The sequence below is a fragment of the Galeopterus variegatus genome, unplaced genomic scaffold, assembly GCF_000696425.1.
Source record: "Galeopterus variegatus unplaced genomic scaffold, G_variegatus-3.0.2 Scaffold5601, whole genome shotgun sequence".
Classification (NCBI taxonomy): domain Eukaryota; kingdom Metazoa; phylum Chordata; class Mammalia; order Dermoptera; family Cynocephalidae; genus Galeopterus; species Galeopterus variegatus.
In genome coordinates, this window is record NW_007731712.1 from 40,466 (window position 1) to 55,774 (window position 15,309).

The 15,309-nt window shown below is 37.8% G+C and overlaps 1 protein-coding gene across 1 annotated transcript in view; it reads left to right on the top strand.

The window, feature by feature from the left end:
• The first annotated feature begins 320 nt into the window (after positions 1-320).
• SULT6B1 (sulfotransferase family, cytosolic, 6B, member 1) overlaps positions 321-15,309 on the top strand; it is a 17,175-nt gene continuing 2,186 nt past the window's right edge. The window contains exons 1-5 of the mRNA XM_008589710.1: positions 321-519; positions 1,366-1,478; positions 5,582-5,671; positions 8,383-8,509; positions 13,692-13,786. Coding sequence (XP_008587932.1) covers positions 321-519; positions 1,366-1,478; positions 5,582-5,671; positions 8,383-8,509; positions 13,692-13,786 — 624 coding nt within the window. The remainder of the gene's footprint in view (positions 520-1,365; positions 1,479-5,581; positions 5,672-8,382; positions 8,510-13,691; positions 13,787-15,309) is intronic.

Genomic DNA, 15,309 nt, shown 5'->3' on the forward strand with positions numbered 1-15,309 from the left:
AAATACCTATTTATTAGATATTTAATGTCTATTCTCTTCTATTAGGAGATTCCATTCTTACTTTCATTGGGTGGGTTGTCTAAATGGTAATGTAATCGACCCTTGGGGTAATATTCCCTGATCCTCAGTCTGTTTTGCACCTGTGGTTTACCTTTTGTCAGAGGAGGATATGCAAAAAGGGGGAGGGGTGGATGAGAATTAAATGATTTCTTTTTCATGTGAATGGGAGGAGCCCTTTATAGCAGCCCCTGAAAAACTCCATTAAAAGCAATCACTGCCCCTAGACAACCACAGAACAGGCTCATTAGCAGGAAGCTATCATGGCTGATAAGTCCAAATTTATTGAGTACATTGATGAAGCCTTAGAAAAATCAAAAGAAACTGCACTTTCTCACTTATTTTTCACCTATCAGGGGATTCCTTACCCAGTCACCATGTGTACCTCAGAAACTTTCCAAGCCCTGGACAACTTTGAAGCCAGAAGCGATGACATTGTGCTAGCATCTTATCCAAAGTGTGGTAAATAACAGATCATTTCCTACAAGTGAACTTCTCGCAGTAAGTAGGTTGGGGAGGGTATGAGAGAAAGGTGGCATGAAGGTAGTTCATCCCTGCATGAAGCTGGCTGGCAATGAGCAAGGAGGGAGGCCATGATGGTTAAATCCACAGGATGTAAAATCAATAACTAGAACTGCTAGATTTTAAAACCCCAGTGTCTGAGGGAAGAGGTGCATGTGAAAAGGGCATGCTGGAGGCTGGGTGGTGGAAAGAGATGGACGTGGGGCCAGAAAGGAGAAACACGAATGCAGGAAAGTCCACTTGCCATAAAGCACCTTGCCATAAAGCACCAATAGTAGCAGAAGTTTTCATCTTGATGTTTGACTGAAGACAAAAGCATGTTCCCTTCTATAGCTTATGTGATTATTTCCATGTAATAGATTATGTTGCCATAAAGCACCAATAGTAGCAGAAGTTTTCATCTTGATGTTTTACTGAAGACAAAAGCATGTTCCCTTCTATAGCTTATGTGATTATTTCCATGTAATAGATTATTATGAACAACCATTTGTACAGCATAACATTGTTCTATAAGGAACATATTCTAGATTCAAAAACAGGCATTGTCTCTTGTTCAAGCAGATATCTGAGAAATATGGTAAGGTGAATTTTATACTAGTATAATTAAATGCCGTTTTCCACAAAACTTTCTTTTCATAGCCCAGGTTATTTCAAATACAGAAGAACTAAATGTACACATCAAGGAATGGCTGTAGATTTTAATTTTTTCATGTATATGCTAAAATAACATTCCTTCGCTATATCAGGACTCCTTAATGAGCTTTAATTGTCTAACCTTTCTTATAGGTTCAAATTGGATTCTCCACATTGTCAGTGAATTAATATTTGCTGTTTCTAAAAAAAAGTATGACTATCCAGAATTCCCAGTTCTTGAATGTGGGGACTCAGAAAAATATCAGGTTAGTACAAACAGCTTTTAACTTACAGCATTTTTTTTTTCCTTTTTGTCTTTTTTCGTGACTGGTAACGGGATTGCAAACCTCGGTGTCATGCCCGTACCGCGCTCAACCAGTGAGCAGACCGGTCTCTATATGGGATCCGAACTCTCGGTGGGAGCGCCGCCGCACTCCCAAGCGCCGCACTCTACCGAGTGCACCACCAGGCCGGCCCAAACTTACAGCATTTTTAGTTGTGAGTTCAGAAAGTACAATACTAATAATTATTGCAATTTATTGTGTGCTTACCATATCCTCAGCACTATTTCACTTATTATCTCATTTTATCACAAAATAAACTTATCACCACTTCACAAGAGAGAAAACTGTTAGAGACTTGCCCAAGGTCAAGGGGCTAATATATGGCAGAGCCAAGATTTGAACCCAAGTTTTCTGATTTGAGCTCTTAATGTCTACACTGTACAGTCTGACAGACAGCGTGGCTGAGTGGGGGAAAAGTAAGCTGAGAAACCTCAGGAAATGAACTGAAACCAAAAAAGTTTTTTCTCGGAAGATTTAAGCAGGATGCTACTAGGAGTCCTCAGTCTTTCCCTAATAAGACATTTTTTTAAATTTTTCTGTCTCAATTAGGACTCTGGTGTGTGTGTGTGTGTGAGGGATGGAAAAGAATTAAGTAGTAGTTAAGAGAGTAAGTCATTGATGCATGCGAAGGTAAAAACAGGTCACCTTACCTGTTATTACTCACCACCTTAACATAACTAGCTGAGACTTGGGTGTGAGACAGGATGTTCTGCTCCCTGCCCATGAAAGGCAAGAAAGGGGTGAGAGGAAAGCTCTGCCTTGGTCCTTTGGTGCTTAGACAGGAGGAGGTGAGGAGGACCCTCCACTGCACATCTCTAGACACACCAGAGTGCAGTTGGGAAGGAAAGGTTGTATTCAAGGGGAAACCAGTCTCAGCAAAACTCAGAGGTGGTCACCACCAAGACAGAACTCGGTTACTAAGAATAAAGCCACTGGATTGGAATTTAGGGAACAGCTTCTGGAAAATGACTGAGACACTTGGCATGATGACGAATAGAAACCTAAAGTCTGGAAGCTAGGTGGAAGGAAGCCCATTTCCATGGACTGAGCTAATGTAGCTCAGGAGGCATCAGCCTAGCCAGCAGCCACATTAGGGCCTCCGGTCTCAGACCTCATCTTTACTAAAGCACACTGGATGGAGGCTCAGTCAGGACAGGCTCAGGAATGCAGACAGGATGAATGGATGGGGCTTTAAAGAGTTTTTCTCTACGTAAAAAATGGAGGAATCAGTGAAAAACTCCATTGATTTCTTCTCTCCAGGCCTTTGCACAACCTTTTCTCTAATGAGCGCTTGACATTTCCTTTAGAAATGATGCTCACATTTGACCAGCTTTCCAAATTCTCTTTTAAAATCTCATTATATCGTGAGTTGCAGGTCATCTTACCTATTATTACTTACCTTACCAATGTAACCTATCTTATTGTATTTGTCTGTGTTGTTACTTATCACTGAGATAAACAGTTTTCTTTTATGATTGGAATAGTTTGGTATGCTGACTTGTAAGTTTTTACATTATTCATAAAATTGTTTCTTTAGGAAAGTCTAGTTTAATTTCCAAACAAGGGACCTCTAATAAACTGTAACATAACCATTTATAAGTAAGGAACTTCTTGTGATGTTGCTTACTTATTGGGAAGAGTTTTTACTCCTGATTAAGATTTTGACATGTCAGGACTCGACCCTGAGCTAAAACACCCAATATCCTTGGAAGCTCTCTTTCTTTTCATGGAAAACCTGGTATTCCCATTCATAAGACAGGATTCTTTCTGTTTCTCCAATTACTTTAGTGTGGGTGTAAAGCAAACCGTTGCTTCTGTCTTCAGGTCCTTGCATTCTAAATCTTAGTTCTGATTATGAAATATAAAGTTGTACTTATTATTATTTTCCAGCTTTAGTAAAAAGTCCAGATGATTTTCAAAGCCAAGGAAGTCTTCTAGAAGCATCTGAATTAACTTTATTTATTTTTTATTGGCAGTTGGTCAGTATGGGGATTTGCCTTTTTGTCTTTTTTTTACTGACCGGTAACGGGATCACAACCCTCGGTGTCGCACCTGCACCACGCTCAGCCAGTGAGCGGGAACTGGTCTCCACATGGGATCCGAACCCTTGGTGGAAGCGCCGCCGCGCTCCCAAGCGGCGCACTCTCCAGTGCGCCACCGGGCCAGCCCAGTTTGGGGATTTGAACCCCGTGACCTTGGTGTTATCAGCACCATGCTCTAACCAAGTGAGCTAACTGGCCAGTCTAAACTAACTTTAAAATGTTGTACAAGGTAAGTGAGGCATAGGAGCCAAGCTGCAGGGCTTCTAGAAAATGTTTTAACTCAGTATAGTATCTTGGGGGTTTGATATCCACAATTTATCAGAAATGTTTATTTTTTTCCTCAGGTATTTTTAAAGACATTTTTGTATTTTAATTGCAATTCTTTCCTATCTAGGAGCAAAAATACTTTTCTAAGCAATGTGCCTTTTATTTTTAATGGAAATCAGTGAGAAGAGGAGCTTCACTTAATAGTTATTCACTTTATAGAAAACTTAACTAGACTACATATATTTCCTTAAACAAGATATATCTATATCTAATCTTTACATTGCTTACAGTTTGGCTATATTACACATTTTCATGAACATAGTATTATATATTTATCCAGTTTTGTTACGGTTAACTTGTGTTTTCTCCTTGGATATTTTTCTAATCCTTTTAGAAACTTTATCATTTCTCATGTGTCTTTAAGTGATTTTTGGCCATGCAGTTTAATGAAAACAGCACTCTATAACTTAATCTGAAAATTACCACCTGTGTAATTTTGCACAATGCTTAAAACCTCAAAGCCTGATCATAATCTCTGAAATGGGGGTTACAGTATCTACCTAAGAGGATTGTTGTGATGAATGCAAAAGCACTTCAAATACTAAAAACTACAATTTGATGTACATTAGATATTATCACTACTAATCACCACTTAGACCCATATCATTGATTTAAATTATTTTTTATTTTTTAAATATTATTTTTGCCTCCTTGCTTAAGTTGGGATCTCCACTAAGTTCTTAGAGAAAAATTGGTTATAAATGTCTAAATATCATTGTATCACTTGAAATGAGTAGATAGATATATTGTAGCTGTGACCCAACAGTGTATGACCTCTACAAATATGGAAATGAAAACTCGAAGCCTTAATCCACCACATAACATATACTTTCTAAAGGTCTGATTTTAAGTTAAAACCCTTAACCCTGTCAGATTAAATAGATACTTCCATTTTTAAATTATCAGTAGAAATAGATTACAGAAAAAGAATGGATCACATTATAATTCTTATACTGACAAGTATTTTTCTCATAAAATATTTCTCAGACACTTAAGTGACTCCATGGACTTTCAGGTTCTGTTGGGATATTTGGTCACATGACATTTTAGTTGGTTAAAAAAAAAAGATCTAGATGTTAAAATGGATTTTTATGAAAAGACTTGAATATAGAAGAGATCCAAATTAAGTAAATTAAGTAAAAGATTAATTATTGGATTATGAGCTGTCTTAGACAAAACGGATTTGATATGATTGTGGGAAAAGGTGATTTTTAAAAAATGATAAAGAGGATTGGGAAATGGTACGTAGGATCCAACAAGGACAGTCACAAGGAAGATTTTTTTAAAAAGTTTTTTTTACGTAATCATTCTTTGGGTCCATTAACCAGACTCTTTGTTTGTTTGTTTGCTTTTGGCGGCTGGCCAGTATGGGGATCTTGATGTTACAAGGCAGTGCTCTAACCAACTGAGCTACCCTGCCAGCCAAGAGGAAGGTTTTAACTCTTTCTTTATTTATGATTCTTCATTCTTCATCTCCACAAGTAAAATAATAGAAATAAAGAAAAACTGGAGGAGGAGGATGAGAGGCTATAGTGATGGTAGTACTTGAAAATACCATTGAGATACCAAACTTAGGAGTGACTCTCTACACACACGTGCATGCACACTCACACCCACACACACACACATTTTCACCTTATTGTGTATATTTTTAAGAGAATGAAACAGTTTCCATCGCCAAGGATTTTGGCAACTCACCTCCATTATGACAAATTGCCTGGGTCCATCTTCAAGAATAAAGCCAAGGTGAGTGTCCCTTCTACTGGTATTTCAATTTGAAACTTTTATGTATAGATACTGGCTCTTTTGAGGCACATGATGAGTTTGCTCCTTATAGAATTTTAATAACTGAAGAGTGAGATTTAATATTTCTTTTGTTGTTTCTTCAGATATATTTGCTTTAGTTGCATTCAAGTCAAATGTATTTTCAACTGGGATATAAAACATATGCACAGAATGAAATGTATTTTATAATCTGTTTTACAGGGAATAGATTTCAGAATCCTACTAGGATATTTTGAGTGTTTAACCAAAGAATACAACCTAATAAAATGAGCAAAACTTGTTCGTTTGCTTCTTTCTGGTGAATACTATTAACCTGAAGTCTGAAACTATTTTATTTCTGAATTTCACGTATAATAACAAACTTCATGTCATGCATACAGAACTATAGGTGCTTTGGCTACTCTTACCATTTGCTTAAAAATCTTACTTATGATCGGTATTGATATATTTCTCATAATTACTAGTTTGCACCCAACTCTTTTTTTTTCTGCCACCTGTTCTGCCCTCCATTTCTTATTTCTTATGCTTCTTTTCTGTGTCTCAGAAGGAAAGGGACAGAAGTAATTAAAATCAAGATTTAAGCTCCTGAATGCCACAAATAAGAATGGGAGCACAGTGAAGTAGTAGCAAAGAAAGGCAAAGGAGGAAAAACAGTTAAGATAAGAGGAGAAATAAAGGAGGAGGAAAGGAACAGTGGGAAAGAAAATATCCGGGAAGTGGCAGCTTGGAATTAGCAGTCTTGTGGCCATAGTACAAGAATCCTAAGAGCTTAGAATTGGAGAACACCTTAAACGTTGTCAACCCTAACTCCCATTAGGTGTTTGAATTCCACTGCATGGCTGTTTGGACCATGACTGAGCACTTCCAATTATACAGGAACTCCTCTGTACCATAAGCCAGCTTTGGACAGCTCTGTTAAAGAAGTTCCTTACACTGAGAACCTACAAAATTGGAAATATCACTTCAACATACAACTTCCCTTGTTTAATGCAGTTAACATAATCACAAAACTAGGTGACTTTTTCTTTTTTCCTTAATGACTCTATTTTAAAAAGCTGAAGTAGTGTATTTGGAGCACGCAGGCTTTCGAACAGGGTTTCACTTTCACAAGAATATAACGGCAAGGAAAGAGCAAGAGATAGGTAAGAGGTTGCTGTTGGGGATTTGTCCACACGCCCAATTAAAATTCATGTCTTTGTAAAATTATAAATTACTACAAGCCAGGGTGACAAATGATAAAGTCTCAAATATAAAACCCTCAAATGACAAGAATCTACTATATTTGGATTGGGGGCAGGGGTGAGATTTAAATCAGAGCACAAGACAAGACCCCATTTATCTCTGTTCATTTTTATCCTGCTAGCATTAGTTCATTTCTTTAGAGAGACAAGGCATTGTGAAAATCTTGATTCCCACCCAGTTTTATGTCATCTATAAATTTGATAAATATAGTTTCTACATCTTTTCTTCAATCACTCATTAAAATTTTAACTATGGCCCAGCCAGGACACTGGAAAGGCTTATTAAAAACCTCCATGCAGGTTTACATTAATTATTGTTTAATTATTAAGTTAATTAATATTATTCATTATTATTTACTTAGCCTCATTTGCATGTGAGTATCCAGTCAGTTTTATATGCCCAAGTGTTCCTGCTTCCAGTTTACATTCTGCCATTTTTGCAGAAGAAATCATAAGCAACTCGAACCACTAATCTAGGAACCATGTCCAAAAACTCCTGGTGCTAGTCTGCAAGGACTAGTTCTTAGAGGACCCATGTTGTCCCCTGCTGATTACTGCTTCCTCCTTTATGTGGCCCCCAATCTTCTGTTCAGTCAGTTCTAGAAACTTCTCCCAAGTGGAGGTCAGGACCACAAATCTGTACTTTTTGTACAGTCCACATCTTCTCCCCTTTCTGAAAGTGAAACTATTTCTGTCCGTTATGAGTCACCTGACCTCTTGTGCATTGTCTCAGATTCCTCAGAGCTCTGGAACATGCTCAACAACGTGTCTTCCAGTTTCCCAGTTCTTAAAGTGGAAAGCACCAGGCCTGAACTCACTTGCAGCAGCCATGCACTCTCCCACAATCTTTTGATTCCCTTGGGTTTCAGTTTGCTCTTGACAATGTTTATTTCACACCTTTCATCCAAAGGAACACTTTCGCCATCAGAGAAGACAGTCCTAACGTGGGAATTCAGAGCTTCTGCTCCATTTGCATCACCCATAAACATCACACCTCGAGCCGCAGAGAGTGGACCTTGCCATTCTTTGATCTTCTCTAACCAACTCTAAACATTATTTTTGTTGTCCTTAACATTATTTTGCAAGTTTTATTTTATTTGGGATTTTAAGCTTTCAGATCACCCCCTTGTGACTATTCTAGTGAGCTTGGTCTTTTTTTCTTTTTCACATCTTCTGCACATGCCTTTTTACAGTCTAAACTCATTTGCAAAAGTCCTCTGCTACAGCATCAATATTCTTTTCTTATTTCTTCCTCCCTTCTCTCAGGACTTCCCCATCAGCTATGTCCTCAATTTCTTACTGTCATTCTTTCTCTGTATATTAACAAAATTATGTAATATACAAGTGGACACAGTGATATTGCTCACCTTTTCACTTTTCCAAAGTTCAAAACATAGAACTAAATATATTAACTTTGTTTTTGCTCCCTAGATATTGGTGATATTTCGAAACCCTAAAGATGTGGCAGTATCTTTTTTCCATTTCCACAACGATGTCCCCGATATTCCAAGCTATGGCTCTTGGGATGAATTCTTCAGACAGTTCATGAAAGGACAAGGTATGGCTGTTGGTAAAAGAATTCTTACTTCAACAGATGACCACATAAATATGAAAATTTAAATGAGTTTAGATCAAAAGAGTAAAAAAAGAAATGATTTAGGCAGACCCAGAAACCAAAAAGTAGCATTTAAATGAAGTTTTATAGAACCTAGTTCTGGGGCCGGCCCGGTGGTGCACTGCTACAGTGCGCCGCTTGGGAGCGAGGTGGCGCTCCCGCCGAGGGTTCGGATCCCACATACAGACCGGTTCCCTCTCACTGGCTGAGCGAGGTGCGGGCACAATGCCGAGGGTTGCGATCCCGTTGCCGGTCCTGGTCCGGTAAGGGCACGACACTGAGGGTTGCGATCCGTTGCCGGTCACGAAAAAAGACAAAAAGGAAAAAAAAAAAAAAAGAACCTAGTTCTGTGCATCAAACAATTAAAATGCATTACTTTTTTTTTTTTGGGGGGGGGTTCATTTTTTTAAAAAAGATGACCAGTAAGGGGATCTTAACCCTTGACTTGGTGTTGTTAGCACCACACTCTCCCAAGTGAGCCACGGGCTGGCCCCCAAAAAATGCATTACTGTTTTTAAAAATAATTTTGATGATGTATATGCTGACTATGAGTACTGAGAACAGGCATGGGACAAAGAGGCCTTTAATAAAGAATCATGCAGAAAGCATTTCTAGTTAATTTCCCTTAAGTCACTATATAACACAATGATAAAAACCACAAAAGATTTAAAAAAACATGATACTGAGCAACTACACCTAAGACATTTGTTTGCCAGAAAGGATATGTTTTGGTTAGTCCATGTTGATGTTTTACCTATGGTTATTAACTGCAATTTTATGTGTCTACTAAAGCTCCAGGTACTAAATTTAGTGTCTTGATTTCATTCATTCTTAACAAACTATGAATAAGGCAGTATTAGCCCCATTGTACAGATAAGAAAATGAATCAAAAAGGTTAAATAACTTACCAATGGTCCCACTGCTTGTAAGTGGCAGTGACTCTATTTCCATGGGTGGAGTGGCCAGAGACCACTAAATGCCCCTTTTTATTAGTGGCTCTTTTGAGTCTTTACAGTGTAGTAGGAAGAAGAGTTAAAGCCAGATGACCCTAGAGGAGAAGCTACTAAGGACTACTTTTTTAAAAAATTGATTTTTTATTGTCTATAGTTAAGATGTGCAACATGATGTTTTGATATACATATACATAGTGAAATGCTTACTAATTGGTAAGCCAATTAACATACCATCATGTTACATGATTATCTTTTTTGTGTTGTAAGAGCACCTAAAATCTACTCTCTTGCAAATTTTAAGTATATGATGCAATATTATTAACTATAGTCCTCATGCTAAGTACTTTAGATCTGTAGACTTATTCATAACTGAATAATTCATAACTACATAACTGTAAGCTTGTACCCTTTGACCTACATTTCCCCATTTCCTCCCCTTCCCCATTCCTAGTAACCACTGTTCTACTCTCCATTTCTACATATTTTACTTTTTTTACATTCCACATATAAGTAAGATCATGCAGTATTTTTCCGTCTGCATCTGACTTATTTCATTTAGTATAATGTCCTCCCGGTCATCTGTGTTGTCACAAATGACAGTATCTCCTTTTATAAGGCTGAATAACATTCCATTATATATATATATGTCTCACAATTTAAGAGGACCACTTCTAAAGGTGATCATCACAGCACATGCCACATCGTCCCACATGCATGGACATTGGGTACATTACTGGCTCCCTAGCAAATATTAAATGTTGGGATTGGAATGTATGAGGAAAAGAAGCACATAGAAGATGCTTATGAAGCACCATTAAGAAAGCTTTGGTTTATGGGCCGGCTCGTGGCTCACTCAGGAGAGTGCGGTGCTGATAACACCAAGGCCCCGGGTTCGGATCCCATATAGGGATGGCCGGTCAGCTCACTGGGTGAGCATGGTGCTGACAACACCAAGTCAAGGGTAAAGATCCCCTTACCGGTCATCTTTAAAAAAAAAAAAAAAACTTTGTCTAGTGGCTCTTTGCTAAGACTGGATAGATACACTTAAGGAAAATCTGAAACATTGTCCCATTGCAAGAGAACATTCAATGATGAGGAATGTCATCAACGGGACAATCTATTTTAGGGAAGCTTTGTTGCCCTGTTCATCCTTCTAGCCTAATTATTTGATTGACAATGATAAGATGTGTCAGTGATAACTTGAATAGACTTTCTGCCTTGTAAACTTCTTAAATTCAACTTATTGAGGCAGCTGAATGTACTGAAAAACAGAATTTGGAATGAGAAGGCCTGGATTGGGCTTCCTCACTTATTATTCCATATCGATAATTAACTCTAGATAAAATGCAAGAGCTATCATTTACTGAGCAGCTGCTACTTGCCAGGCACTTTGTGCTATCCTTAGTATTCATTATTTAATTTCAATTCTCATAAAAACACGATGAGGATAATACCATTATTATCACTATTTTATAAAGAAGCAAAAAGAGGCACAGAAAGGTCACGCAGCCATTAAGTAGTGCAGCTGGAACTCAAACCCAGGTCCGAATCATTTACTGCCTGTGTGATTTTAAACACAATATTTGATCTCTTCTAACTGGTTTCCTTACCTGTAAAATGGAGATAAATATCCAACCTACAGAAGATAAGACAGTATAACATTTTCTTTGTCAATCTGTTGCCAGACTGACTTTGAATGTTGGCAATACCCATAACTTAATGGTGTGGCCTGAAATAGTTACTTAGCTTCTCTGGGTTCCACCATTAAAAAAAAAAAAATGGGCACAAAAATTACACCTATAACATTGTTTCTTTTAAAATTGAAGGATAAAAAGTAGGTGTATCAATTAGTAATGCATTGGGAAGAGCAGAAAACCTGGCCACAGTGGCCTAAACAGGTCAAGTTTTGTTTTTCTCACTTCACAAAGAAGTCTGAAGGTAGATTGGCTGGTTCAGCAGCCCAGTGATGTCCGGCCAGCACCTTGGATATCCCCTCTGCCTTTCTCTCATCCTTTTTACAACATATCCTCAAATCGGCTACTGTCACCAAGCACCATCTTCACGTAGGTCATGAAGGAAGTGCAGCACCGGCTGAATGTGTTCCTTAGCTCAAGACAGCAATAGTTTAGCCCAGAAACCTTACAGCAGACTCAGCTGTCTTGTGTCTCACTGCGCAGAACCATATCGTGTGGCCAGTCATAGCTCTAAGGGAGGCAGAAAAGCAGGGAACAATTCTCATGATTGACTTAGTCCCAAATAATTGGGGATTGGTTAGCAACAAAGAAGGGAATGTGCTGGATATTAAGTAGGCAACTTACAGTATTTGCTACAACAAATAAAACATGTAGCAACTACCTGGCTCAGAGCAAGGACTTCATGATAATGATAGTAATGATAATAATTGTGAAAAAAATGCCATTATTAAATAACAGTGCCTTGGATTGAGTGTCCACCCAAAACTTGAGCCCCACTGTGACAGTGTTAAGAGGGTGGGAAATCCTATTATGGTAATTGAAAGGTGGGGCCTTGAAGAGGTATGGTGCAGGATGGTGCAGTAAGTGAATGGATTAATACTGGTGGTCATGGGTGTGGTTTGGAGGGCTTTAAGAGGAGAGTGAATGAGGAGGTTAGTCTCTCTCTGTGCTCTGCTGTTTTCTGCCATGTGAGACCCCTGGGTCACTGTCCCCACCACCAAGGCCTTCACCAGCTGTGTTCCCTGGACTCTGGACTTCACAGCCTCTGAAACTTTAAGCACTAAATTTCAATTTCTTACAAATCACTCAGTTTCAGGTATTTTTGTTATAAGAAACAGAAACGGACTAATACAAACAGTAATGATAATAATAATTATGGCTAATATTCATTGAGTGGTATTATGAATCAGGTACTGTTTTAAGCATTTGATATGTGTTAATTAATTTAAACCTAATGACACTCGATTTTACAGATAAGGAAACTAAGGTACAGAGAGTTCTAGGGAGTTGCTCAAAGTTATACAGCTGGTAAACAGCACAGCTAATCAATGTCTAGATCTGCACTGTCCAATGGGTAGCCACTAGCCACATGTGGTGACTGAGCACATAGGTGTACACTTGAAATGTGACTAGCACAATTGAGGAGCTAAATGTTTAACTTTATTTAATTTTAATTACTTTAAATTTAAAAATTAAGTTAAATTTTAAAAAGGATACTTTACTCAATTCAGTTATTGGAAAACTTTTAAGTAACTGTATAAATTGGCTGTATAAATATACTTTTTCAACTGTATGTTTTTTTGTTTTTTGTTTTTTCCTTTTTGTCTTTTTTTGTGACCGGCAACGGATCGCAACCCTCAGTGTCACGCCCGTACCGGACGGGGACCGGCAACAGGATCGCAACCCTCGGTGTTGCGCCTGCACCTCACTCAGCCAGTGAGTGGCCGGTCTGTATGTGGGATCCGAACCCTCGGCGGGAGCGCCGCCGCACTCCCAAGCGGCGCACTGTAGCAGTGCGCCACCGAGCCGGCCCTCAACTGTATGTTTTATGAATTTTAAATACATGTCAAGTATTTCTGATTAAAATTTAGCATCCAAATTGAGATTCTCTATATATATAAAATATCCACTGGCTTTGAAAGGCTTAGACTATAAAAAATAATGTGTAATGTTTCATTAATAATTTTTTGTGTTGATTACATATTGGAATAATAATTTTTTACATATATTAGGTTAAAGTAAAACATTAAGATTGATTTTATCTGTTTCTTTTTGTTTTTTTAAATTACATATGTGGCTTGCATTTCTATGGGACAATGCTGGTGTAGATAACATCTATCACTTCATTTCTTTCTTTCTGGAATTATCTCTGTCATGTATCATTCACTATTTCTGAATTATTTTAATCACCTAAATATTCATGAATTTCTGCAGTTTTTATCAAATCACTTTTACAACTTGCTTTCCTGTGTTGTTATTTATGAAAAATGTTCACAAAGATAAGAAAATGGATAGAAATCTGACAATGAGACTGGTTTATGCCAGCTCTTTTGGGGCAGGGATTTGGAATAACTTATAAACATACATTGTTTGAACACATACACATATGTATAGTTTATATATTAGAGCATAAATGAACCATTTTTCATTTAACCAAAGTTATTTAAAATTACTTAAGTGTTTTCCCTGTGTTTTTAGTTTCTTGGGGAAGCTATTTTGATTTTGCGATTAATTGGAACATGCATCTTGATGATGAAAATGTTAAGCTCATTTTATATGAAGACTTGAAAGAGGTGAGATATGGCTACTAATTTTCAAGAGCAATATTTATTATAAACTATGACACTGAGCACTTACTTATAATGTCTGGTTATATGAACAAATATAGTTAATTTTAATGAATATTCCATAATATTGTACAGTACTAGAAAAAAAATCAAGCCATACATAAATACTTAGGTTCTTTACTTAACAGAAATAAATAATGCATAGCAACTTATTATTAACAGTGACTGCTTTATTTTTCCTTTATGATAGTCCAAATTAGTAATGGAAAAAACAATAGATAGGTTTCAGTTGGTGCATTTTGTTGTGAATTGATTTTTCCAGTTAATGTTATTTTTTAATTGTTTATTCACTTAACTAACATTTAGTGAGTGATTGCTCAGCATTGTTTTAGGCCCTGGTGATACATCAATGAACAGATCAGATAAATTTCACTGCCCCGGCAAAGCTGGAGAAGGCAGGGAGATACAACGATAAATGATAAACACAATAAATTTTAAAATGTATATAGATAATGTGAGAAAAAAATAAACAGGATAGCTGGTTAGGGAAAATGGGAAATGCCAGGGGGTGGGGAATTAGAGTGTTGGACAAATCTCAGCATAAAATAGGGTGATTTATTTGAGGGGATGTGATTTGAACAAAGATCTGAAGGAGCTGAGAGGAAGTGAGCCAGGTAGGTAACTGGGGAAGAGCATTCCAGACAGAGGGAACCAACTGGAGCAAAGGCCCCGTAGGTAGGGGTGGTCCTGGTGTGATTAAGACAGCGAGGAGGCAGATGTGCCTAGGCCAGTAGGAGTAAGTCAGGGGATAACAGCCAATGAGGACAGAGTTAAGGGGATGGGATGGGACATAAGGACTTGAGTGGCAAGCCATTGACATGACTCACTTTCTCTCTGAGTGAAATGGGAAGCCATTGTAGGATTTGAGTAGAGGAGTAATCAAAGCTGATGCATTTTAAACAGGATCATTCTGGCTGGTGTGTGAGAATGGACTGGGGCAAAGATAGTACAGGGAGACCTGTCAACAGGCTACTGCATTAGTCCAGGCAAGGGAAGATGGTGGCTCAGACCAGGAAAAGGCAGTGCAGATGATAAGTGGTTAAACTCTGAATATATGTTGAAGGAAGAGCCAACAGGATTTGCTGCTGAATTGGATGGAGGTGAGGGTGGTGAGAGAAAGAGAGAAGTCAAATAAAACTCTAATATAATTGGCCTGACCAACTGAGAGTATTGAATTGCCATCAGTTGAGTAGGAGATGGAATTAGATGAAGCAGATTTGCTTGGTGGAATTAAATGTTAGCTGTAAATAGGATTCTGAAGAAATGAGAATTCAAGTGAGCACATACAAATACATTCCTCAGTGGGTCTAGACTGGGGCTTTTTTATGCAATGAATATTATCCTTAATAAAATTCTAACCTACCCATTAATGCTACTGGCTTTGTTTATATCCTAACTAGTATTATCTGGCAGTTCAACAAGGGTCATAAATTGAAACTACAAAGTAAAATCAATACAGAGAAAAAAAA